Source organism: Carassius auratus, unplaced genomic scaffold, assembly GCF_003368295.1.
Source record: "Carassius auratus strain Wakin unplaced genomic scaffold, ASM336829v1 scaf_tig00023751, whole genome shotgun sequence".
In the NCBI taxonomy this organism is placed as follows: domain Eukaryota; kingdom Metazoa; phylum Chordata; class Actinopteri; order Cypriniformes; family Cyprinidae; genus Carassius; species Carassius auratus.
In genome coordinates this window covers 365,637-392,160 of record NW_020525296.1, presented here as the reverse complement: position 1 = coordinate 392,160, position 26,524 = coordinate 365,637, and the positions used below count along the sequence as shown (strand labels likewise).

General features: G+C 40.3%; 2 protein-coding genes across 4 annotated transcripts in view; one reads left to right on the top strand and one right to left on the bottom strand.

Moving 5' to 3' along the window:
- The window catches only part of LOC113078007 (uncharacterized), a 77,130-nt gene extending 63,474 nt beyond the window's left edge, over positions 1 to 13,656 (top strand). Inside the window, exon 6 of the mRNA XM_026250282.1 lies at positions 12,951 to 13,656. Coding sequence (XP_026106067.1) covers positions 12,951 to 13,163 — 213 coding nt within the window. The 3' untranslated portion in view covers positions 13,164 to 13,656. The remainder of the gene's footprint in view (positions 1 to 12,950) is intronic.
- Positions 13,657 to 19,029: 5,373 nt separating this feature from the next.
- Positions 19,030 to 26,524, bottom strand: part of prickle2a (prickle homolog 2a) — a 100,268-nt gene continuing 92,773 nt past the window's right edge. For 2 of the 3 annotated variants that reach the window (XM_026250262.1, XM_026250263.1), the window contains exons 7-8: positions 23,669 to 24,604; positions 19,030 to 23,508 (exon numbers count right to left, since the gene is read on the bottom strand). In XM_026250262.1, the coding sequence (XP_026106047.1) occupies positions 22,604 to 23,508; positions 23,669 to 24,604 (1,841 nt within the window). In that variant the 3' untranslated portion in view covers positions 19,030 to 22,603. The remainder of the gene's footprint in view (positions 23,509 to 23,668; positions 24,605 to 26,524) is intronic. The other variant, XM_026250264.1, reaches the window with a different exon arrangement.

Sequence of the window (26,524 nt, the reverse complement as noted above, 5' to 3'; positions counted from 1 at the left end):
TTTTCCCAGTCTGGAATCCGAAGTCGAGGTCCCCTCTGCCCACGCCTTTGTCCAGAGGTGCCGCCACACCTGGAACAGAGCCCGTGAGACTCTCTTGCAGGTGAGGGTGCGCACCAAGGCTAAGACCGATCGCCACCGGTCAAAGCCACCCGAATACGTCGTCGGTCAAAAAAGTGGGGCTTTCTACTAAGAATATTCCGCTCCGCTCCGTTGCTAATAAACTTGCTCCCAAATTCATTGGCCCGTTTACTGTCACCAATATCATTAGTCCGGTGGCAGTCCGCCTCAAATTGCCTCCAGCGTACAGGAGGATTCATCCTGCCTTTCATGTTTCCAAAATTAAACCAATTTTTCACTCACCACTTAATCCGCCGGTCCCGGTTCCTCCACCACGGCTACTCGTAGACGGGGAACCCACTTATTTGGTTAACCGTATTCTGGAGTCGAGGCGGAGGGGACGTGGATTCCAGTACTTGGTGGACTGGGAAGGTCCCTGTGTTGCCATCTCTCCTGCTGCTAGTTTGTCTTGTGGTCTCCTGCAAATCTGACTCTTCTGTGATATACGCTCATTAAAGAGATATTAAATTGCACTTGCATCCAATCTTCTTTTCCGTGACACTGATGGCGGTCATATAAGTACGATTTAAACCATGCTAATGCACTTCCATTAATGCCAACAAAGTGTTCAAGTCTATGCAAAAGAATGTTGTGGTCAATTGTGTCAAACGCAGCACTAAGATCCAATAAAACTAATAGAGAGATATACCCACGATCAGATGATAAGAGCAGATCATTTGTAACTCTAAGGAGAGCAGTCTCAGTACTATGATAAGGTCTAAATCCTGACTGGAAATCCTCACATATACCATTTTTCTCTAAGAATGAATATAATTGTGAGGATACCACCTTTTCTAGTATCTTGGACAGAAAAGAGAGATTTGAGATTGGTCTATAATTAACTAGTTCTTTGGGGTCAAGTTGTGGTTTTTTAATGAGAGGCTTAATAACAGCCAGTCTGAAGGTTTTGGGTACATATCCTAATGACAATGAGCAATTAATAATAGTCAGAAGAGGATCTATGACTTCTGGAAGCACTTCTTTCAGGAGCTTAGATGGTATAGGGTCTAACATACATGTTGTTGGTTTAGATGATTTAACAAGTTTATACAATTCTTCCTCTCCTATAGTAGAGAAAAAGTGGAACTGTTCCTCAGGGGGTCTATAGTGCACTGTCTGATGCAATACTGTAGCTGATGGCTGAATGGTTGCAATTTTATCTCTAATAGTATTGATTTTAGAAGTAAAGTGGTTCATAAAGTCATTACTGCTGTGGTTTTGTGAAATGTCAACACTTGTTGAGGTTTTATTTTTCATTAATTTAGCCACTGTGTTGAATAAATACCTGGGGTTATGTTTGTTTTCTTCTAAAAGAGAAGAAAAGTAATCAGATCTAGCAGTTTTTAATGCTTTTCTGTAGGATAGGTTACTTTCCTGCCAAGCAATACGAAATACCTCTAGTTTTGTTTTCCTCCAGCTGCGCTCCATTATTCGGGCTGCTCTCTTTAGGGTGCCAGTATGCTCATTATACCATGGTGTCAAACTGTTTTCCTTAACCTTCTTTAAGCTTTGAGGAGCAACTGTATTTAAAGTAATAGAAAAAGAGAGAGTCCATAGTTTCTGTTACATCATCAAGTTGTTCTGAGGTTTTGGATATGCTAAGGAATTTGGATACATCAGGAAGATAACTTAAAAAGCAGTCTTTTGTGGTAGAAGTGATGGTTCTTCCATACTTGTAACAAGGAGTAAAAAATATATATATTTTTTAAATAAAAATCTTTAAAAAGGTTTAAAAAAGATTAGTATACTGCGGCAGCCCTCCAGTTAAACCCTCCTCGTGTGAAGACCGAAAACCATCGACTCTACCGTGCGACTCCACCGGGCAAGGACACCAACAGGGGATATAAGTATTGTTTTGATTAATCTCTTTTTCCTTCTTCTTGTTTAATTTCTGTTTCAGTTTTTGTTTATAACCAATTCTCACTATGTGTTTCCAGATCACTACTATCATTACCACTCGTAAACCATGCATCAAACAATGTATACAGCGCAATCTTAACAACCTACACACTTTGCCTATGTCTGCTAATACACTACTTTCTTTTTCTATTGGTCTCTGGAATTGCCAGTCTGCTGTAAACAAAGCCGATTTCATTACTTCTATTATTAGTCATTCATAGCTTCATCTCATGGCCTTAACAGAGACCTGGATCAAACCAGAGGACACTGTTACACCTGCAGCACTCTCCAATAATTTCTCATTTTCCCACTTCCCCGGTTTGACTGGAAGAGGTGGAGGTACTGGTCTGCTCATCTCTAATGATTGAAAATTTAATCCTTTACCATCTTTGGGTATCAACAGCTCCTTTGAATCTCATTGAGTTACTGTTACCTACCCTTTTAAAATACATTTTGTAGTTGTCTATCGACCCCCAGGACCACTGGGTAACTTTTTGGATGAATTAGATGTGTTGCTCGCAACCTTTTCTGAGGATAGTACTCCCCTAGATATGCTTGGAGATTTCAACATCCATTTAGATAAACCTCTGTTTGCTGATTTCCACTCTCTGCTTGCCTCTTTTGATCTCAACCGTGTGTCAACTACTGCAACTCACACATCAGGCAACCAACTGGATTATACATGACACTGCTCTACTGATCTTGTACTAGTTACTCCACTGCACACGTCGTATCACTTCCTCCTCACTCTTAACCTCAACATGGTCCCTGACACATCACTTACCCCTCCACATGTCATCTTTCGACGTAACCTACGCACACTTTCACCCTCCTGGCTATCTGCAATGGTTTCATCTTCACTTCCTTCCCCTAAACTGTTTGCATCTTTGGACGTGAACAGTGCTACTGATACTTTCTGCTCCACTCTTACATCTTGTTTAGACACTATTTGCCCCTTATCTTCCAGGCCAGCTCGTAACACCCCTTCTGCCCCTTGGTTATCTGATGTTCTACGCGAACACCGTTCTAAGCTTAGAGCTTCTGAAAGGGTGTGGCGCAAGTCCAAAAATACTACTGACCTTCTTCTTCTTTGGCGGTCACTCGAAACGAGTATGACTGTCCTCTCCGTTGGGTCGCCTTATTTGTGGATCCTCAGGTGGCTGTAGAGGCCGATCTGTGATCCACAGATTCTGGTGCAATGTGGGCATTGGAAGGTTGAGGTGATGTGTGGTGGTGGAGCCTTTCTCTGTTTGTCCTTGCGGTGTTGCCGCTTTGCATCTGCGGCACGGCGGAGTTCTGTTTCGTGGTGTGTTGCCCCTTCCTGCACTGCTTTTCTCCAGTAGTCCCTGTTTAGCGCGAGATTCTCCCAGTCACAGGACGTGATGTTAAACTTTTTCAGGCTGGTCTTGATATTGTCCTTAAAGCGTTTCTTTGGCCCACCAGGGGCTCGCTGTCCTTCTTTAAGCTGGGAGTACACAATCTGCTTAGGGAGACGGTTGTTGAGCATGCGGATAACATGTCCTGTCCATCGGAGTTGGTGCTGCATTATGGTGGTAGTGATGCTGGGCATATTCGTTTCCTCCACAATACTGGAGTTTGTACGTCTGTCTTACCAGTTGATCCTCAGGATTTTTCTTAAGGCTCTCTGATGGAATCGTTCCAGTGCTCTCAGGTGTCTGCTGTAGGTGGTCCAAGATTCTGCTTCATACAGCAGAGTTGGGAGAATTGCAGCTCTGTAAACCAGGACCTTGGTTTGAGCCGTCAGGTCTCGGTCATCAAAGACTCTTGTCCTGAGTTTGGCATAGGCTCCGCTGGCACAGCTTAGGCGATGGTTAACTTCACAGTCTATATCAGCTTTGGAAGAGAGAATGCTGCCAAGGTAGGGGAAGTGATCCATGCTTTCCAGAGTGGTGTTATCCACTTTGATGATAGGCTGGAGTGATGGCTGGTTGGGTGGTGGTTGATACAGAACCTGAGTTTTCTTGATGTTCAAGACCAAACCCAGGGCTCTGTATGCCTTGGCAAAGGCATTTAGGATGTCCTGGAGGTCTTCAGGAGAGTGTGCTGCAATAGCGTTATCATCGGTGTATTGCAGCTCTATGAGGGTGGCATATCTGACTTTGCTCTTGGCTTTGAACCTGTTAAGGTTGAAGAGCCTGCCGTCAGTCCTGTAAAAACTGAAAACTAGAAAACTACTGACCTTATTGTGTATCAGTCACTCCTATCTTATTTCTCTGCTAATGTCTCCTCTGCTAAAAAGACATACTACCATAACAAAATGAACAATTCATCTAACTCTTGCATGCTTTTTAAAACATTTACCTCACTTCTTTGTCCTCCTACTCCCCCTCCTGCTTCATCTCTAATAGCTGACGACTTTGCAACGTTTTTCATTAATAAAATTAAACACATTAGTGCACATTTTTCTAGACCACAATCATTCAAGCTCATATCACCAGCAAACTTACACTCATTTACATCCTTCTCTTCACTCTCTGAGGCAGAAGTCTCAAAACTCATTCTTTCTAATCACCCTACTACTTGCCCGTTTGATCTTATTCCATCTCATCTTCTTCAAGCCATTTCTCCTGCAGTTATACCTGCACTTACTCACATCATCAGCACTTCCCTCCACACTGGTGTTTTCTCATCTCTTTTAGAGAACTACAGACCAGTTTATCTTCTACCTTTCATTGCAAAAACACTTGAAAGAGCTGTGTTCAAACAAGTCTCTACATTTCTCACACACAACAATCTCCTTGACAGCAACCAATCTGGCTTCAGAAGTGGACATTCAACTGAGACGCCCTTGCTCTCAGTTGTTGAAGCTCTAAGACTGGCAAGAGCGGAGTCCAAATCTTCAGTACTTATCCTGTTTGATCTGTCCACTGCTTTTGACACGGTTAATCACCAGATCCTCCTATCAACCCTACTGGCAAATGGCATCTCAGGAACCACACTTCAATGGTTTGAGTCTTACCTATCAGACAGGTCCTTCAAAGTATCTTGGAGAGCTGAGGTGTCCAAGTCTCAACATCTAACTACTGGGGTGCCTCAGGGCTCAGATCTTGGACCTCTTCTCTGTCTACATGGCATCATTAGGTTCTGTCATTCAGAAACATGGCTTTTCATACCACTGCTATGCTGATGACACTCAACTCTACCTCTCATTCAATCCTGATGATCCGACGGTAGCTATTCGCATCTCAGCTTGTCTAATATTTCTAGACATTTCTTGCTGGATGATGGACCATCACCTTCAACTCAACCTTGCCAAGCCAGAACTGCTTGTGATTCCAGCAAACCCATCATTCCATCACAATTTCACTATCAAGTTAGGCACTTCAACCATAACTCCTTCAAAAACAATTAGAAGCCTTGGAGTTATGATTGATGATCAGCTGACTTTCTCAGACCACATTGCTAAAACTGTCCGATCCTGCAGATTTGCTTTATTCAACATCAAGAAGATCAAGCCCTTTCTTTCGGAACATGCTGCACAACTCCTTGTACAAGCTCTTGTTCTGTCCAGGCTTGACTATTGCAATGCCCTCTTGACAGGTCTTCCAGCCAATTCTATCAAACCTTTACAATTAATTCAGAACGCAGCAGCAAGAATAATTTTTAATGAGCCAAAAAGAATACACATCACACCTCTGTTTATCAATTTGCACTGGCTTCCAATAGCTGCTCGCATAATTCAAGGCATTGATGTCTGCCTACAAAACTACCACTGGCTCTGCACCCATTTACCTAAATTTGTTACTTCAGACTTATGTGCCCTTTAGAAGCTTGCGTTCTGCAAGTGAGCATCTCTTGATTGTGCCATCCCAAAGAAACACAAAACCACTTTTAAATTAAATGTTCCCTCCTGGTGGAATGAACTTCCCAACTCAATCCGAGCAGCTGAGTCCTTAGCCATCTTCAAGAATCGGCTTAAAACACATCTCTTCCATCTTTATTTGACCCTCTAACTGTATCACTCAATATTCTAATTCTATTCTTAAAAAATCTAACTACTCTTCTAATCTTTTTATATTCTATTTTTGTATATGTGTGTATGTGTAAAGACCTCTAACTAGCTTGCTCTATTCTTTTTTATTCTATCTGTCTTCATCTGTAAGTCGCTTAGGATAAAAGCATCTGCAAAATGAATAAATGTAAATGTAAATGTAAATGTAAATGTAAGCGACGCGGTCGTGATGCGCACACGGGGCTACGTGCTAATTTTTTCCAGGCGCGTCCACACCGCATCGAGTTAAAAACATCTCAACTTTACAGAATGCCGCATGCGCACCGCAGGTCATGTGACAAGAACTAAACATTCAGCTTCATCCATTCACGAAACATCGTTGAAAGCTCAGCCACGATGAAGGAAAAGCTGATCGTGCTGTATATGGATTGCCACTTTGAAATCAATTTTGTAGCAGAGCCACTGAAAGCGATTTTTTTGTGCTGCAAATCCATTTATCATTTGCTGAAATTCCCGCTTCTACATGGAGAGAGCACGTCATTGTTGCTTAGCAACGGCAGACACCTCAGGAGCGCTTCTGCCCGAGCGCTTTGGAAAGAAGGAGAAAGCGGCGTGCCTAACATTTTACACACGTTTTTAGTCGTGATCTGTGAACGGCCCCTTATTCATTAATTAATTATTTTTTGCTTGCTTGCATAAATCTTCAAATACAAGTGTCAAGTTGTCACAGTAGTGACACAGAAGAGATGGAATATAAGATTAATAAAAGAACAACTGAAAATTATTAAATGCAAATAATGCATAAACAACCCATTTCAGAAAGAACTTCGAAAGCCAGAGGGAAACATTTAGAAAATCTAAATACTGAAAATGTGGGGAATGCCAAACCAGTGATGATCTTGTTAGCTGTACAGCCCTCCAGTCCAAGCTGATTCACAGAAAACATCTGAAGTACCATTACATTCACTATGTTTTTGTATGTTGTTAGAAAATCTCCAACAGGGTACAAGACTAGAGAGGTCAACCAAATCAGGCAGAAGGTCGAGCTGATCAAGCTCTGGTTCTCCAAGCACAGACGGGCAGATCTAGAAAAACATTGATGGGGTGGTGAGAAGGGGGCAGGGGTGGCAACATTTAGAAGACGTTTATACTGAATTTAGTCACAGTCATCACAGTTTGATGAAAAATAGTATATGTACACACTACTAAGGGCACAGGCTGCCATTTACAAACTTAAAGGGGGGGGTGAAATGCTCGTTTTCACTCTATCCTGTTAATCTTGAGTACCTATAGAATAGTACTGCATCCTTCATAACTCCAAAAAGTCTTTAGTTTTATTATATTCATAAGAGAAAGATAGTCTGTACCGATTTTTCCCGGAAAAACACGGCCGGCTGGAGGCGTGAAGTGTGGGCGGAGCTAAAGAATCACGAGCGCGGATAGGCTTTTGCGTTGAGAGCATGTGGAAGCTGTGACATTACCGTGAGGGGGGAAAAACCATCATCCAAAACAAACCATGGCTTACAGTCAGATTCAGCCATTTATTTATGATCCAGAATCAGATCCCGAGGCTGAAACTGAACGAGAGCAGCAGCAGCAACGATTCGCTCAGAGCGGGGCTCGAACCCGGGTCTCCGATGGGAGGCGGACGCACTAACAAGGAGACAGAGATATTTGAAGCAGTTTTACTCACCGCATGCGGTTCCAACACACGATCGTGACCCTTTTTCGTTGGGATTGCATCATCCTTAAGAAATAAACGATACGCAAATCCGTCGTCAAACTGGGCCTTGTTTGTAAAACAAACATCTTCGAAATGCAGGGAACAAACAAAAACACTTGCACAACTCCGTTGATGCTCTGTAAAAATAAACTCCATCTAACGTCACACAGAGCCATACTCGAAAAAAAACTTTCTGAAACTTTCGACAAACCAGTAAGGAGTATTTTGGGAACAAAAATACTACTTCAAACGTACAACTTAATTTTTGAAACTTTGTCCATGTTTAGCATGGGAATCCAACTCTTTAACAGTGTAAAAAAACTCAGTATGCATGAAATAGCATTTCACCCCCCCTTTAATCTCATGCAATCAATAGGCTTGTTTGAGATGCGCCATGCCTCACCTGAAATGTAGGTGAGAGTAGGTGGCTGCAATAAAGGGGAGGGATCAAAAAAGACTTTTAAAGTCGGACACTTCCTGAATCTCGCTATTTTGTCATTTGCAAACGTCAGCAATGGAGGAGATCGCGTTCATGTTTTTTGAAAAAAATTATCAGTTGACATTCTCCGCCAATGAGTATGAACCTGTTTGACAGTCATTCGTTTCCCATCATGCTTTTGATCAGCGCAGTCAGTGGAGAGCAACTGTGCTCAACTGCTCAATCCGACACAGCCGCCTCGCCGTCGCCAGAGTTTTTGGCCACACGTCAGCATGACATCAGAGCAAGGAGCACGTAACTCGGACACTTTTCTAACCGGCATGCATCTCGCGCTGATCACCGGTGATCGGTTCTGCACAGATTTTGTTCATCTCAAACAAGCCTAATGTCTTGCATTTGAGACATATAAGGAATAAGTGACCATACAATATGATCTCACTTAATAGGAGACAGAAGTGTGATACAAGTAAGGATCATTATCACAGGAAAGACATTAAGGTTAAGACACAGGTGATGAGTGGCAGATGACTGACTGTATAAGAAATATAAATAAAATGTACACCAATGTCAGATTATAAAATGTTTTTTGTAGTGTGTATACTGTGATCCCCCCCACCTCATTCTCACCTGTCCCAGAGAATTACCCCATAAGCACCACCACACTCAATAATGCATACAGTATGCAACGACATGTAATTGATAACATTATGAAAGATTAAGTGTTACCAATATGTCAATTTATTATAAGAAACACAAGACTTTAACAGCCAGTGACATTTCCAGCTGGGGAGACTCTGAAACTGATTTTCTACTGTTTAGTGTTAATCACCATCTAACTCAACCAGTCAAGAGCTACATTTAGCCTTAGATGTTATATGTATATGGTCCCTGAGGCATAGGTTTTATTAGCTGACAATAATAGTAAACAAACATACATTAAAGGCACAAATACAAATGTACTTTTAGAAATTGTTTTTGAAAAATATGGAGTTATGGTTTTGGCAAGCTTACATTTAAAACTTCTTTGAAAACTTGTGATATTCCTTTAAAATAATGGTTTTAGTAGATCTTTTTAGCATTATTTTTTACAGTGCAATTTCTTACATAATTTCTTTGAGTTAGACCTAACTTTTATTTTGGTGGGTTGTAGACAGAGTTTGTGTTTTTTTAAAATAAATAATTATTATTAGCTATTAGGCCTACTTGAAGCATAGCATACTCTACTGTGCTATATTTTGATTTAAATTTCTTCATGTTATACTGAAATTTTATTTTGACAGGCTGTCATAAAGACATTGCAGTGTCTGTCTGTGTATACGATAAGAATTAATGACAATAGTTTTATCAAATGAAATGGTGAAATCCTCTCATAGCGCACTGACGTGCACGTGTAGCCTACATCATGTGTCAATATAGCGAAGAGCTGAAAACACCACGCATGCTTCAGTGTGTGTGTAGAGCACACATTGAGCGCTCTATCCCAGAGACGTGTAGAACAAGACCTTTAATATTCTCAGACACTAATCCATATCGAGATTTGATTAAATTTACAGCCCTACTTTGGATTTATTCATAAAAAAATGGCCAAATTCCATGACGTTCTGCTTTATACTGCAAGTTCCATTTGTGACTGAATTCCACGATTCAATCCCTGTCGCTTTGTAAACACAGTCGGGGTGAATTTATGAATCAAAAGCCGTATTCGGACAGGATGACGGGACTAACATCTCCGTGTTTATTACAGAAGTGGAAGGGTCTGTTTTGTGCATCTGGGTGTCACATATTGCATATAGTCATTCGGATTGATTGCCATTAGTATTATTAGAAAATAAATACTAAATGGCTAGTATAGCAAAACCATGTTAATGTTGTGGTTTTGTTTTTTTGGAGTAGGTTAAATCCATGTTTAATTTTCAAAAAGGTACATCTGTAATTAAAACATTATGTAACTAAGTGCATAAATGAACGAGAGTAATTTTACCCGATGCTGATAATACAATAGTCATTATTAACGGTTTACATGATCTGGCTCTTAATTTAATCATTTGTATTTTTTATTATTATTTCTTTGCTGGGAAGCAAATGTAAATCAAAGCACGCGGTAAGAGCATCTACGGTAATTCACGTTGGTCAAAACACACAAGGAAGTTGTGAAATAAAATATCGCCGGGAATCACAGACATTCGCTTTCGGACGGGATTCGTTTTCTCAGAGGATCACTGAGTTTGATGAAAAACAGTAGGTAATTTTCTCTGGAATTATCACAGAGGTTGTGTGAAAAAAACACAGACGTGGCAGATTTGGATGGGATTAAAATCACCAAGTACTTCTGTGAAACACTGATTTCTCCAACGACCCCCTGTAAAACTAGTCCCGTCCGAATAGGGCAAAAGTGTGAAAGTTCTGACACAAAACTAAGCGTACCCTCACACTTTTACAGTTTTTCTCAGTCACTTTGGTGCATTTCTCAAATCAGAAATGAAATTCTTAAAACTATTTGTACAACCTCCACATCATCTAGTCATTTATTGGTTTCACAAACGGGGCTTAGCTTAAGCCAGGACTAGGCCTCAGTTAAATTAATATAATTCAGCAACTTAAAAATTACAAGTGTAAATCTTGACACAGAACAATGACACTGATATATTTTAAGATATATCAGAGCAATATATTTTCAGTTGACACAGCTCAAACATGCATTTTAGTCTTAAGCCTCGTCTGTGAAACCAGGGGTACAAGTCTTACTGATCCCAAACTTTTGAACGGCAGTTTATATTTGTGCTCATTGTCCACAAGTTGATATGATTCTTTAAGGTCTTAATAAAAAGTCTATAACATGGTTTGATTAAAATTTCTCAATGGTAGTGTAAAAAAACCCCAATCAGCTCTTTTTAGAGCCACCTGTTTTGTTGCGTGTTCATTTTAAAAGCTTACAATGTGCTAACTAGTACATTATTAGGAAAGGCGTTTTGCAAAGATTCATAAAAAAAAACACCTCTTCTGGAGGTGAAGCTGTATCTCAAATGACTTGCGCAAACATAGACACATTTATGGGGGTGCAAATACAAAAATAATCCACTGCGTCTTCACCCGTCTTCAGCGGGTCAGATGATAGGAGTAAACAGAACAACAGAACACCTCAATCATTTAGGAGTCATTCTTGTCCACATCTGCTCCGGCATGGAAACAATGGCATTCTGACTGTTCGCAGCTCACTCTGGCTGGGTCTAATGTAAGACGGCCATGTCAATCAACAATCGTGGGAGTGGCCTTGGTCTGTGTGACATCACAAAAACAAGAAGCTGAGAATGTTTTGATTTGAAAAAGGGGATATTAGTTTTAGGGATTAAACAAACAAACAAAAAAAAAACACTGAGTGGATTTTAGGGTGGATGTGTAAACACACTGCCAACTCATATTTATGTTCAAACACCATGTAAAAGTGAATTTTGTTTCCCATGACCCCTTTAAAATATCCTCGTCTAGAAACTAGTTTCAGATAACTTTATGAATATTTCCATAACGTCAAATATTTAACTAAAGGCTTGCTTGACAGCAGTGGCTCTAAAGACAGAGTTGTTCAGAATACAGACATCTAATATATGCAGGGGTGCACAAAAAGGCTGCCCAATTTATAAACTTATTTATTTGCTGTGACCTCAGATTGAGCTCGATCATATATGTTTTGAGTTTAGTGAAAATACCTCATTCCATTCAAGAGTTATGGGCATTTTAGTAAAAGTGGCCCTGCCAACTTTGAACGTTTTGGCATCCGGTTGCGACCAACAATGAAACTTTGTTTTGATAACATTTTCTGAAACTTTTCCTGCACTGGTACATAAAGCAGTGACCAAATGTACATTTTTTGGCCTCTTTTTGGTTTTCTTATAAATGTACAAATACAATAGGGTTTGTGGGCTTTGTGCTTGAACCCCTGAAACTAACAATGTTTGCTCTCCTGATTAACAAGCACACACACATCATAGTTTTCCCCGTGGTGCTTATAATAACAAAGTATAGTTCTATATTTTTGTATATGTAGCCTACATGAATTAAAGTGACATGACATACAGCCAAGTATGGTGACCCATACTCAGAATTTGTGCTCTACATTTAACCCATGCACACACACAGCAGTTAACACACACACACACACACACACACACCGTGAACAGTGGGCATCATTAATGCTGCAGCACCCGGGGAGCAGTTGGGGGTTCAGTGCCTTGCTCAAGGGCTCCTCAGTCGAGGCATTCGGACCCACAACCTTAGGGTTAGGAGTCAAACTCTCTAAAAACTAGGCCATGACTTTCCCACATTAGACCATTTAATTTCTATTTTCAAACTATAGTTCTATAAAGCAGGGACTAAATTCAAATTTTTGGTTTTTCTCATCAGCCATTAAACTTAATTTTGCATTATTTTTGGAGTAGTTGTATATTCCTATATTTGTATGACACTGAGAATATTTCTTTTTTTCATATTAGTGACAGATAATTCATTGTAAGCTGCAGCAGCTTTTTTCAAAATATTCCAATCTCCAGCTTTTAGAAAAATAATACAATTACAATGTTTCAAATTCTGTAAGGTCCATTTTCCCTTATTGTGCATTTAATCATAATGGAGACTACTTTGTAGTCTTCTTTTTCTTCTTTCTTCTTTTACATTTTATCAAAATTTGTCTTCTTTTGTGCTTACATGCTTCAATAGAAGTGTTTTGGTTTATCTGGTAGCATTTCTGATGTTATTGTTAATAATTTTTTTTTTTATGTTTTGTGTCTTGTCATTAATCCACACAGGTATATCGGCAGGACTGTGATACATTTGGCATGGTTGTGAAGATGTTGGTGGCCAAGGATCCATCCTTGGAGAAACCAATTCAGCTGTCTCTGCGTGAGAACCTGAGGGACATTGGCATGCGTTGCATCAAAGCCATGGAGCAGTTCATCCATGAGTATGATTCCAGAGAGCTAGACACTCCATCCACCTCCCAACTGCATTCCATCAAATGAAGATTGCAAACACATGGCTAAATTCAGCAACTTATTAGCTTCTCATGCACGCTATACATTCAACTTAAACACCCCACTTTATCACGCCTTTAGCTATATTAGTGTTTCTTTAAACAATTTTCATATACATAGTCAATAGAATTAATTGTACTACACCTTTGTTTTCCTTTTGTTGGCAAACAGAGAATGATCCACGCATCTGTCATCCCACAAAACCAGTGGGAAAAGTCAACAAAAATTAAAGAATATGAAATATATGAATATAATAGACATGTCTGCATTTTACATTTTCTGCCTTATTGTTGCTTGCAAAACATAACTGCAACACCTGTTCCTTGTTGAGAAACAAGCTTAAAATATTGGTGCTCATCAGATTAAAAAATACAGAATTTGTTGTATATTAAAGTTTTGTTGTAGAGTTTAAAACACACATCATGTGACATCATGTGAAATGTTAGTTGCACTTGTGATAAAATAAAGTGTTACCATAGTATATCTGTCTACATGTTTTACAAATAATTGTGTGTAAATTCAAAGAAGAGGGTTATCCAAAACTGGAGCAATGTTAAAAGAAACACAACCTTAGTTCAGATTTTAAAAGTTTTATCCTATTTCTGACATTTTGTCCAGAAAATAAATATAAAATATGCTTTTTAATGGATCACTTTGATTGTAATAATCTGCAGCTTCATTAAAGGCATTGTTTGTTTGTTAATAGTTATTTAATTCAAATACAAGACATAAACTGGGGATACACATGCAGTCACCGTATAATTCTACACTCTACAATATGATACAAATAATGCATCTGAGGATACAAAATATAGAAATATTTAAGACAATATTTACAGAACTTTTACAATACTACATTGTTTATATATGTATAGTTTTTCATCATTAGGAAAACATTTAAATTTAAGATATTATTTGTAAATAGTATTTAATGACTCTGGAAAAGACAAAATATTGCATTTAAAACCATTACCAACATTGCCCAGCAAAATGATAAACATTTTTTAAAAGTTCTATTTTAAAACAACATTAATAAAACAAGTTGAAAACCATGAAGATCGCATACTAGGAAACTATTTAGAACAATCAACAGTAAGCAGCGTGGGGATTATAGTAAACTGTATTGCCACAAAATAAGAAAGGAGAGAATGTAACCTTGACTAGAATCAGAATCGCAATGTAAATAAAACAATGGTTGTGATTAGATGTTTTTGAGTTCTGATCTATATCCTGATCAGTAATCCCAAATTCTTTTCAAGAGTAATGTAACTGAACAACGATGTAAGACATTTTAGGGTAAATTAAAAATCCATATGCTAATTCTGAATGTTAAGTGCCCACTGAGTCTTCACTTCTTTTGAAATGAAGTTATATCACAAATTGTTATTGCACAAATTTCTACAAAACAAAATTCATATTTTATCAACAGATAAAGTTCAATGTGTGGTTCAAATAACAGAGGTTAACACTTTTGATCATTGTGCAATCTCCAGTCACAGTAAACACATGAGTTAAGATCAGAACATGATCTGTTACAATAACTGAAACATGCTTCAGTTGGATTTCAACCCATAGTTATAGGATAATTGAGAACAAACACATGCAGTACACAACAAAAGTGAGTACACCGCTGTGCATAAAAAATTGTCACCTGTCAACAATTGTGTTATTTCTATATGTAGTGCATTTCCTCTTATGAGCAAAAATTATTACTTTAGAAAAGTTTGTTGAAAATACAGGCCCAAGTGAATAGGGTACAACAAGGCTAAAGGCACATCTTAAGAAAACTGTGTTTATCTGTGCTCCTTAAAAAGTTTCAGATTGCCAAAGAAAAACAAAACACCTTGCATAAATGCATACATACATACATTTATACCATATTTTTTAAATATGATGGTTTCATTATAAATATAGTGATTATCTGTTAGGAAACCCAGTACAGTATATTGTATTTATCATCTGAATCTAACCGTGTCATCATGTTAATTATTATACCTTATACCTATATCACCAACAGCAGGGACAACAGCATTTTTTACCAAGTTATATTTAGATGGGACAGTGGACAGATGAGTATTGTATAGAGTAAGGGGAGCAGGACCAGCTTTGGACCTCGAGAGGGGAATCAATCTCAGTTCACCGTGAGCACAGTTGTGCTGTATATACATCGGCACATTAAGAACAAGGCCATCGGCGCCAAAAGCTTTAATTATCTTAAACAAATGATATAGTCAATTTAATTTATTATCATTTGATACATAAATCTACAACAGTATATATATATATATATATATATATATATATATATATATAAACAGAACACAACAAATGAATTAATATTAGATCACAGTAGCCCAGAATTTGTGTTTCTTTCTGCCAAATTTCCATGTGTATAGTCATTCCTGGTTGTTAAGGAAAGTGCTGAAGTTAATTTTTGTGCCATCTAGTAGTGTAAAGAAGAATTACATCAAATGTGCTTTTTACCCCAGTGTACCTTTAGCCCTGATGTACTCTACATATGTAATGACAGACACACAAGTTGGAAAATATGTGGTCACTGAAACAAAACGTCTCATGTTACGTATGTAACAATGGTTCCCCGAGAAGGGAATGAGACACTGCGTCCTCTAGAGGCCGCTTTGGGCAAATGCCTTCTGGAAGACCGGGGTCTGAAGCATACATCTAAACACAACAATAAAAATGGCCGGCAACAACCTATGGTTACTTTACTGGCATGACCACAGTATAAAAAGGCGCTGGGAGAACATGTCATCGGCTTCTTCATTTGAAGCTTATGTCTCAGCACGGTGTGGAGTCTAGAGGACGCAGTGTCTCGTACTCTTCTCAGGGAACCATGGTTACCAATATAACCTGAGACGTTCCCTTCCTAGGGAAATTCAAACTGCATCCTCTAGAGGTCACTTTGGGGAACTGTATACCTATTTTGATATGCTGAGGGAGTGCGTGCCAATACTAAGGAGAACACTAAGTATTAACTCAACCAAGTTAAGGGAGTTGCCCCTGGGACGCTTTGACGGCTGACAGTGACATCATCCCCTATGACCAAATGCCTGAGTTAGGCACCAAATAACTTACCTTTCGAGGGGCTGGCTTGAGGAAGCCTGAGCCCAGGGCAACGCTCAATGCTATGTGATCCCTTAAGGGCAGGTGGCTGAGTTTCAAGGCTGACCTAAACCCATATCTTGGCCTATTACCCAGTGGGCTACCCTCTGCTCTTAAAACGAGCTATCAGAGGATCACATGATACTCTGGGAACTAAGTAGCAAACACCCTGCTTAAAAATGTATAAAAAAAGATACAAACACGGAGAGTGGGGCCCAAAGTAAGAACCAGGCCCTGAGCCAACGCAGAGAATGGGGATGAGGCTAACATTGCATCACCCTTACCATAAAGGATTTTAGAAAGGAGCACAAAGGTTTAACGTCCACACCTACCATGAATATGGATTTTAAAGAAGTGAAGAAGTGTGTTGCACTTATCATAAATATGGATTTTAGAAATACCTTAACTAAAAAGGTCACAAAAACCATGGCGGGCCAGTACTTGATGTGACTGAGACTGCTCAGGAGTAGCAGGGTACTCAGCTTAGCGCCTGTGGATCTGAAGGTGGTGTGTCTCATTGAAGAACCCTCAAGCTGAGGGGAGCTTCGCTATCCAGATTAAAGCAGTCATAAAGTAAAGTGCAGAACTCTAGATAATCATGCCCACTTGTATTTCTTGAGTCTACCATGAGAGGAACCTAATAGGAAGGGAGAAATGGCCTTACAACCTAAAGGCTAAATTACAAAACAGTATTCAGTTAAAGACAGTTCATCATTTAATTCAGTGATGTCATCATCCAGCTCAGTTAAGTTTAAATAGTACTGTGCAATCAGATACTTCTTCAGGGCCTTGATACTCAGAAGAGAGGCCATGACAGACGCTCAGGCGGGAGTCAGTAGAGTGGGGCCCAGGTTAGGATTCCGAGGTCTGAGCCAACTCAGAGGAAGGGCACGAGGCTAGCATCGTGTCACCCTTACCATAAAGGCTTTCAGAAAGGTAAGCAAAGGCTTAGTGTACACACCTACCATGAATATGGATTTTAAAAGAAGTGCACAGAGAACTAGCATGTGCACTTACCATAAAAATGGATTTCAGACTAAGCTCTAAAAGCAAAGGACTCACAATCAGGGAGGGGAGCTCTTTTAAGCTTGACCAGCCTGCCAGGGAGGCAGAAGATAGTATGGTTACTAGAGAAAGCTGAAGGGTTTGAATGCCTAAAGTGGGTTAGAAACTCATAGGTGACCCTCATGGAAAAAGGGGAGCACTTGTAGGTTCAACCATAAGAGCAGCTAAAAAATAAGACAAAAGGAGCCTAACAACCTGACATGGCTGCTCAGTGGAGTTCCGACGAGCAGAAGACTCAACCAGGGGAGAACTCATGCGCTCATTTGGAAGTAGAATTCTCATAGGTGACTCTCAAGAACAAGGGGAGTACTGCTAGGCTCTCCTTCTAGAGCAGTCTAACAGGGAGGCAAAAAGGGCCTTACAAAATGACAGCTGCTCAATGGAGCTTCAAAGAGCAGAGGACTCGACTCACAAAACAGGAGGAAAACTCAGATGCTCAATTAGGAGCGGTGTGCTCTAACAAATAATGACCCTTGAGGACAAGGGGAGCACTGCTGGGCTCAACCAAAAAAGCAACCCACCAGGGTTCTTAAAAGCAGTCTAACAGGGAAGCAGAATGTGGCTTAACAACCTGGTGTGGCTGGCCAATGGAGCCCCAGGTAGCAGAGGACTCGACTCGACAGAGAGAAACTCAAATGTTCAGTTTGGGAGTGGCGTGCTCACCAGTGACCCTCCAGAATGAGGGGAGCACTGCTAAGTTCAAGATGTGGGCCGGTTCTGGGCCGAAATTGCTTGCTGTTTGGGGGAGGGTCCCTCTAGGGTGAGATTCTGAGGTTCTGACAATATATATATATTAGAATTGCGCCGGTATTCAGTAATGTGATATATTGCGGTGATTAATATGCACAATATTGTTATTGTGGGCACTTCTAAATACCATGAATAAATATACATTACAAATGATTCAGAATTTGGAATGCATTTTAAGAATAGTATTCGCATCAGCTGCTTAAAATGCACAACACCGCTGTATGCTGCTTGAAAGAGCCTGTGCGCTCTGATGTAAACAAGCATGCATGAGAAGCACATGGAGGAATGAAAGCACATTCACTCTCTGACAGCAGATGGGCGCTAAATGCAGCCCTTACCCTGTAAACATAGTAACTAAAGCAGCTGTTACTTTATAAACCATATTTAAATGATCTTAAATAACCATTCAGGTTTGTGCTTTCCCTATGGTGTTTATTACAGAGCCAACTACTGTAATATCCAGACTTAATAGGCTATTTATCTTCAAAAAAAAAAAAAAAATCATCTAGACTTCACATGTACTAGATATTGTTTGAAAGTATTTTGATTTTTTATTGTTCATTCACACTTTACATTATGGCTTCATTAGTTAACTTAAACTGCCAATGAAAAAAAATGATTCTGAACATTCATTAATCTTAGGTATTCCAATATTTAATAACACATTGTTAACATTAAAAGTTGCAACTGTGTTATTTAATGAGCTAACATGAACTAAGACTTGTATTTTTAAAAAAAGATTAATAGCTTATATAGTAAATGTAGCTATTGTTCATTGTTTAGCTGTGCACTTATTGAATGAGCACTATGCAATGTCCAAAACTGATTACACTATATTTTATGTATTGCACTGTATTTTCATTTGCGTGATAAAAGCATCATCAATTAACCGCAACAGGAAAATTTGATACCAGCATATCCCTAATATATATATATATATATTCCCACTTTTTAAAAAATATCAACATTCTGGGTTACAGTGAAGTAATGAGACCGATTCATAATTATTAAAATACTCACAGTTTAATATAACACTTTTTTGCTGCTCATTGGAGTTCCAGAGAGTGGAGGACTTGATGAGAGTCACTTAACTGGGAGCGGCATGCTCAAAGGTAAGCCTGTGATGTGAAGGGAGCACTGCTAGGCTCAACCAAATAAGGGCAATTAATCACCAAAATGGTGGTGCGGTCAGACGCAGCGGCTACTCCGGGTCCCAAAAATAGTGTTTTTATGATTTTTAGTCTAATTTTCTCATCTTTGTCTCACCTTATCACAAAAATCATCAGATAAACACTTGGAAACACATCTATTATCGACAGAGCCTTTTGGAAAGTGGCAGTGTGTACAAACCTCAGCTTTCACGGTGATGACTGAGAATCTAAGAGGCCTCTGTCTGACAAAACAATGTACATCGCTGGTGGAGTTTATTTTTATGAAGTATCGATGATTTTATCTTCCATGGGAGTACATGGCCATTGTTATTGTGCAGTCTACGTCCTCCCATGTGCTAAAGTGTAGGATGCCCTTCATGAGATGTACAGCACCATCAGCGAACAACAAACAAAAAACCCAGATGGCTTTTTCATAATAGACGATGACTTCAACCACGCAAACTTAAAGACAGTTTTGGCAAAGTTCTATCAACATGTGAACTTTGCAACAAGGATAAAAAACACACTGGACTTTGTTTACACAACAGAAAAGAATGCGGACAAGGCTGTATTCTGCCCCCACCTCGGGTACTCGGATCACCTTTCTGTTATGCCAATTCCAGAATTCAGACCACTTCTGAAATTCGCCAAACCAGTTCAAAAACACATCACGGTTTGGCCAGATGATGCTACCTCAACATTACAGGACTGCTTTCAGTGCACAGACTGGAACATGTTTAAAGAGGCAGGTACCTCACAAATCACTTCACAGACATCAGATAAGCATGGAGCCTGTGGCAGGCCTTTCAGACCATCACTGACTACAAGCTCCTGCCACAGGCCTGTGATAATGACACACCTCTCCTGGATGCACTAAACCACTTTGATTCATGGTATGAAATGCAGAATGACACACCAGCACAGAAACTGCCCTTACCTCACAACGAGGTATGTCTCCAGCTGACTTAAGGAAAAACCTATCTAGAATTAACCCACGCAAGGCTACGGGTCCTGACAACATACATGGCCGTGTACTGAGATACGGTGCTGAACAGCTGACAGATATCTTGTTATCTGTGTGCTCAATCCACTGCTCTTTACATTGCTGACCTAAGACTGGAATGCCAAGTTCAGCTCCAAGTGCACATCACAGAGGATCTCACCTGGACCACCAACACCATGTCACTCTCCAAGAAGGCCCAACAGCGCCTACACTTTCTCTGCCGGCTGAAAAGAGCAACTCTCCCTCCACCCATTCTCACCCAATTCTACAGAGGAACCATAGGAAGTGTGCTGACCAGCTGCATCACTGTCTGGTACAGGAACTGTAGTGCAGCTGACTGCAAGGCCCTCCAGTGGACAGTGAAAACAGCTGCAAAGATCATTGGTGACCCTCTCCAATCCATCCTGGACATTTTCCTCATACAATGATCCAGCAAAGCAAACAGTATCAGGAAGGACCCCACCCATCCCTCCTACAGTCTCTTCCAGCTCCTACCATCAGGAAGAATGTACCGGAGCATCAGAGCCTGCTCATCCAGACTGCTCAACACCTTTTTCCCCCAGGCTGCGAGAGCCCTGAACTCAAATCTGTCACGGTTCATGAATTCACTCTCTCTCTCTCGTCTAGCGTGCTGTTGTGTGTGTGTCTGTGGGCGTGGTCACTGATCAGCGATGATCAGCAGCGCCAGCTGGTTTCAATTGTTTGTCTCCTATATAAGTTCAGTAACTTGTGTTTCATGTTGTCAGATCGTTGTTTCTCCCCGGTGTGCTCCCGTACCTGCTCCTGTGTCCCTGAGTCTTCCTGTATCGTCGTTTGTTCCTGGATCTTCACCCAGCACTGGATTACCGAGCACCGTCACGAGGATTACACATGCACCAGGATTCAAGGAGCACCATCATCTGTTGTCCACCAAAGTCCCTGTGTCACCGTTCCATCAGCCTTGTGTCCCCCCACCTGTGTTTCCCTGTGATTCATTGTGCATATTTGACTTTTGTGCTATTTGTCAATAAACACTCCTTGCGATTACATCCTGTCTCTGTGTTACGTAACAGACTCACCCTAACCCTTCTCTGAAACCCAACACAAACCCCCTACCTCCTGAAACACAAAATACTATCAAAATAGGGGGTCAAACCTACGAAAAACAGAAGTCAGAAAAACCGAAACAGGACCAAATAGCACTGCAGATAAAGGCTAGTTAGGGAATTTAAATAAAACTAGCAACAGAGTACATGAAATAGATCATACCACCACTACCCATGGCTCTCACACATTATTTAAGCTCACAGATATATAATTTGAAGGCAAAGTCTAAAGAAAACAATTGGGTCTAGACCGTCAGTAGATAGATCTCCTGCCTAACATCAGTCAGGTGGAGGGATGGTGGCATCAGGGGAAATGAAGGGATGAAGATGAGCTCTTGGAGTGCAATATAATGTGGTTATCTGACAAGAACATGATAAAATAATGTGTCCAACATCTGCAGACAGTTATCCACATTAAACAATTCCTATGTAAACAGAAGGAAATTACTTATAGGGAAAGATTTCCCATCAGGTCCTTTCCATGCCCATCAACTGGGAACCATGAGCAATGGGCAGACAATTCTCCGAGCAACTGCACCATGCAGAATGCATTCAGCTCTCATGGGTGCCATTACCTCGGAAATCAAGTGAGAATGCAAACCACTGCCACGAATGCACTGCTGATCTCACAAAAGGCGGATGCACTTGTGCAAACGCTATCTACAAAGTCAGGTAAATGGTGAAGTATTCACCTCCCCCTCAGAAGTCCTGAAAATGCATCACAACGAGCACAAGCCTTCTCTTCATGAGTCGAGTGCTTTTAATTCATTCCTAGGATGGCAGAGCACATCCAAGTCCCTCGAGAGCTAAATGTGCTTGCTCTTCACCACACACACAACACACAAGCTGTGTGAAACTGCGGATATCAGAGCAAAGCATCTGGCGAAGGTAACATGCACTCCTAATCATATAGCTTAATGGTAACATAAACAGTCAGTTAAGATGAAGAAGCCATGACTTGCTGGATGACATATTCTTCCGGAGCCATTTTATACTGTGGTCACGCCGGTAATTATGTAATTGGCTGTCACTGGCCAATGTTATTGTCATGTTTAGATTTTTCCAATGAACCTAATTGCACAAACATAGTTATAAAATAACCTGTGAACATAAAAACTTTTTACATTTTAAACATATGGGTTGTATCTGTCTACATGTCTGTTTGTACTCACTGTACTAACTTCTGTTGTATACTGTATACCCACCCTCACATACACACACTCAGATACACGCACTCACATTACCATTTGCTTATGATATGATGCAGTTCTTGCTCTTTCGCCGTTTGCGTGTATGTAGTTGAGTTTGACCACCCATCACTGTAGGACTATAACGATGTCGTAATTCCTCGTTGTCAAAGTATCGCAGCTGCACTGGCCGAGGAATGACTTCACCCAGAAGGTAACCATCATCCTCTGACACTTCTGATGAAGAGGAACAAGTTGAGCAAAACTGATCTTCATCCTCAACAGTTTCTCCATACCTACCCATATACTGTCCAATCTGTGGACCTCCAGGATCCTGCAAGGTGAGGTCAGATGTGGTTCGAGGACAAGGCCTAAAGAATTGTTGTCGATACCCATGATTTGCTTCAAATTGATTGTGTGAAACTCTTGATGAGGATGGTCGCTCAAAGTCATTGTGAAATCTATGAATGGGGTCCCCAGGGAAACTCTGATTGTCCGTAGCTAAATGCAGGGCATTGTCTGACCGAGAGCGGCCGGAGCGGTAGTGGTATTTGTGACCTTTATGGCCTTTGCGGTGGTGACGTTGACGTTGGCGCTGCTGTCTGGGTGAGCCTTGTGTCTGAGTGTGTCTTGGCCGTGGTGTCATTGCTTGGTTATTACCTTCCTGCATACAGGACATGCTTCCTGCAAGACCAATGCGACCTTTGACTGGATCCTCAAAACTTAAACCTCTAGGTGACTCCCAGTATAGTGGAGGAGGGTACCTTACTCTGACAGGCATGCCAATATCAGCAAGAGGTCTTGGCACAGAGCTCAGGGATTCAGTGCTGCGGAACTGCATTGATGAGTTTAATGTACCCATGGTGCCTTTATCAGATACATTTACCCCAGAGTCTTTACTCAGGTCAGGCATAGAAAATCGAGAGAAGTGCTCCTGACGCCTATTGGTCCCATCTAAAGAGTTTCCTGCTGAAGAAAAACAATAGACAGAGATCAGAAATACTTATACTACATGAAATGTGTAACAGTTTGAATAAACCAATTAATGTCTCATTTTGAACATACTTCTGTCAGATAGTGATATGAAGTACCATGATTTATGTACCATCCTAACTGAATTTATGCATACCTGTAGTGTAGGAAAGGGCCAGTGAGTCAGTAGAACCTCTTGGTGTTTGTTCTACTGGTGTAAGTTCACCATACTTTGGCCCAAATTGGTGCCTGCTCCTCAGCAATGGTGGTCGCATCTCTCTGGGAAAGCCTTGCATGCTTATACTGCGTTTGTCCAAAAATCCTGAATTACGGCTTGGTACTTCATTGAAGCTCATTTGTGTTTTGAGCTTAGGAACATGAAATTCAGGTTCCTGACCATGGTGCATCCAGTTCTCATTGAAAGAGTGGCCCCTCAGAGCTGCCATGGCTGGAGGCTTCTTGGAGTTACCCCCAGGCTGTTCTTTGGACCAAGATTCTGGACTGCTCACTATCTTGGGTGGCTGATTTGGAGAAGGAGGGTAAGCGCTACGCATGCTACATTGGCTTCGTAGCTGATGGGGATTTGAAGATGTGGAGGATTCTCTTTGTTGAGACTCATAGGTATAAGGCTCATCCCTGTTTACCCAAACTGACTGCTCACGGTTCAGACTTGGAGACCGACTTGGTGTTCTACTTGGGGTTCTCGTTGGTGTGCGGTGGGGTGTACGACTGGGAGCTGGGCTGGAGATGCTCAGCAAATCCATTTGAACAGCTAGAGACTCTGGATCACCAACCAACTGTGTAGGGCCAGATGATGTCTGTCGTACACCTTCACCTTTGCCTTTTGTCCCATTCTTGCCAATCTGAGTACTGTGGCGTGACTGACGGGAACGGGCACTCTGGAAAGCAGAGTCTGAAGAGTCTGACAACTCAGTTTCATCCCCTTGGCTGCAGAGACGGGAACAGTAGATCAAACCTTGTTTCGGCAGGAAGGGACAACCCAGCAAAGACTGATTGCAACGAGCACAGCTGAAGCACTCTTCAGTGGCATGCCAGTGTTGACCCTCATATGCCATTTGACCTTGGTCTATACCTAAAACACATTACATAAAAAATGACATTAGACGTCACATAAAATTATTCTTGGCTTTTTTTTTTCAAAGTTTAGTTTTTGCAGTGTAGAGTTACATTCAAAGAGACATATTTATATCTTAACTACACTTTAAGGGTACTTCCCCATTGACAAGCTGGTGTAAAAAAAAAAAGAAAACACTATTTTGCACATTGTTGCAAAGCTTTGTGTGACAATGGATGAAAATGAGTTAAATAAATATATTTTGAACACATCCTTTATTTTTGTTATTATAGTAATGCTTAAAGGGGCCATCTGGAAAATTAGGAAACATCGGCAAAGCTGTGTATACAGTATATTGTACAAGAGACTTAACATGACAAGGTAAGAAAAACAAACAAATAGGTAATTCTAAGGTAATTTAGTTAATGACAGATAAGATAATTAGAATTGCACTTTTACGATAGTTTGACTATCTCTCTTTGCATGACATTGTATATTAAGTGTATTTATGTGATAGCTTATGCCAATGTTAAACGAGTCATTATCTGGCTGGGCTCGGTGTTCATCTTCAGTTCTCTCTTCACAGCAGTTCAGTCAGTCTACTGTTTGAGTAAATGAATTACTCCGGGATATTGGTTTGTTTTAACTCAGAGGGAGTGTCAGCCACATTTAAAAAGTTACCAGCTTAAGTCTTTTGTGGATTAATGCATATTAGAGACGCGAATTGTGTAAAATGGTTTAGTTTGATTTGGTGATCTGGTCCAAAAAGATCCGGTTAAATCGAATGATTAGTTCGCGAACTGGATATGACAAACTGCTTTGTTTTGAACTCTCTCACAACATTCACGGAACAGAAGACAATGCTGAATAAAGTCGTAGTTTTTGCTATTTTTGGACCAAAATGTATTTTCGATGCTTCAGAATATTTTAACTGACCCTCTGATGTCACATGGACTACTTTGATGATGTTTTCTTACCTTTCTGGACATGGACAGTAGACCGTACACACAGCTTCAATGGAGGGACTGAGAGCTCTCGGACTAAATCTAAAATATCTTAAACTGTGTTCTGAAGATGAACGGAGGTCTTACGGGTTTGGAACAACATGAGGGTAAGTTATTAATGACATAATTTTAATATTTGGCTAAACTAACCCTTTAAACTCTCAAGTAAATGGTGTCCAACATATAATTATTTAACCAAGGCTGTGATCTTTGTTTAATTCTGGTCTCTTTATTAATGGGGCTATCTTGTCAAGTATTTTCAAGAAAATAGATTGAAAACAATCCCATGCTGTATCAACATCACATATGTTGGTAATTCCCATCCAGTTGATATTATTAAGTATGTCCTGAAAAGTATTAACATTATACCCTTTTAAACTTCTGCTCTTCACAGATTTGTGACATTTAATCTGAGCCCTCTTGACTTTCCTGGTACAGTAGGTTAAAAAATGGTCACTAATTCCATACACAATGACACCACTTTGTAGGATTTTTTTTGTGTCAGATACAATGTTGTGGTCAATAGCAGTTTGGCGATGTTCAGTTATTCTGGTTGGAACACTAATAAACTGGCTTAGACCATGTCATTTGTGCCTTTGTTGGAAGGTTTCCTCTAAGTGCAGTCTCTGGACCAGGGCATTGGTGTATATCGCCAGATAGCAACAAGTAGAGCGAGATTATCAAACCGTTGTTATTTTGGCGTTTGCTCACGACCCAGGTTTTACGTTTTTGCCCAGTGTGCAGAGTCTTAGCCCAAACGCAGGTATTAATTACACCCCTTCCAAAGCCGAAATGTTTGTAGCCTGTGCCCATTGTTTTTGAACTTATACTGATATGGATTTAAACTCCTTGGCATAGGAAATATTTTTCATTTTCAGATTAACTTCAATGCTATCAGCTGGATTTACAAAAGGCTTGATAATAAAGCATACAG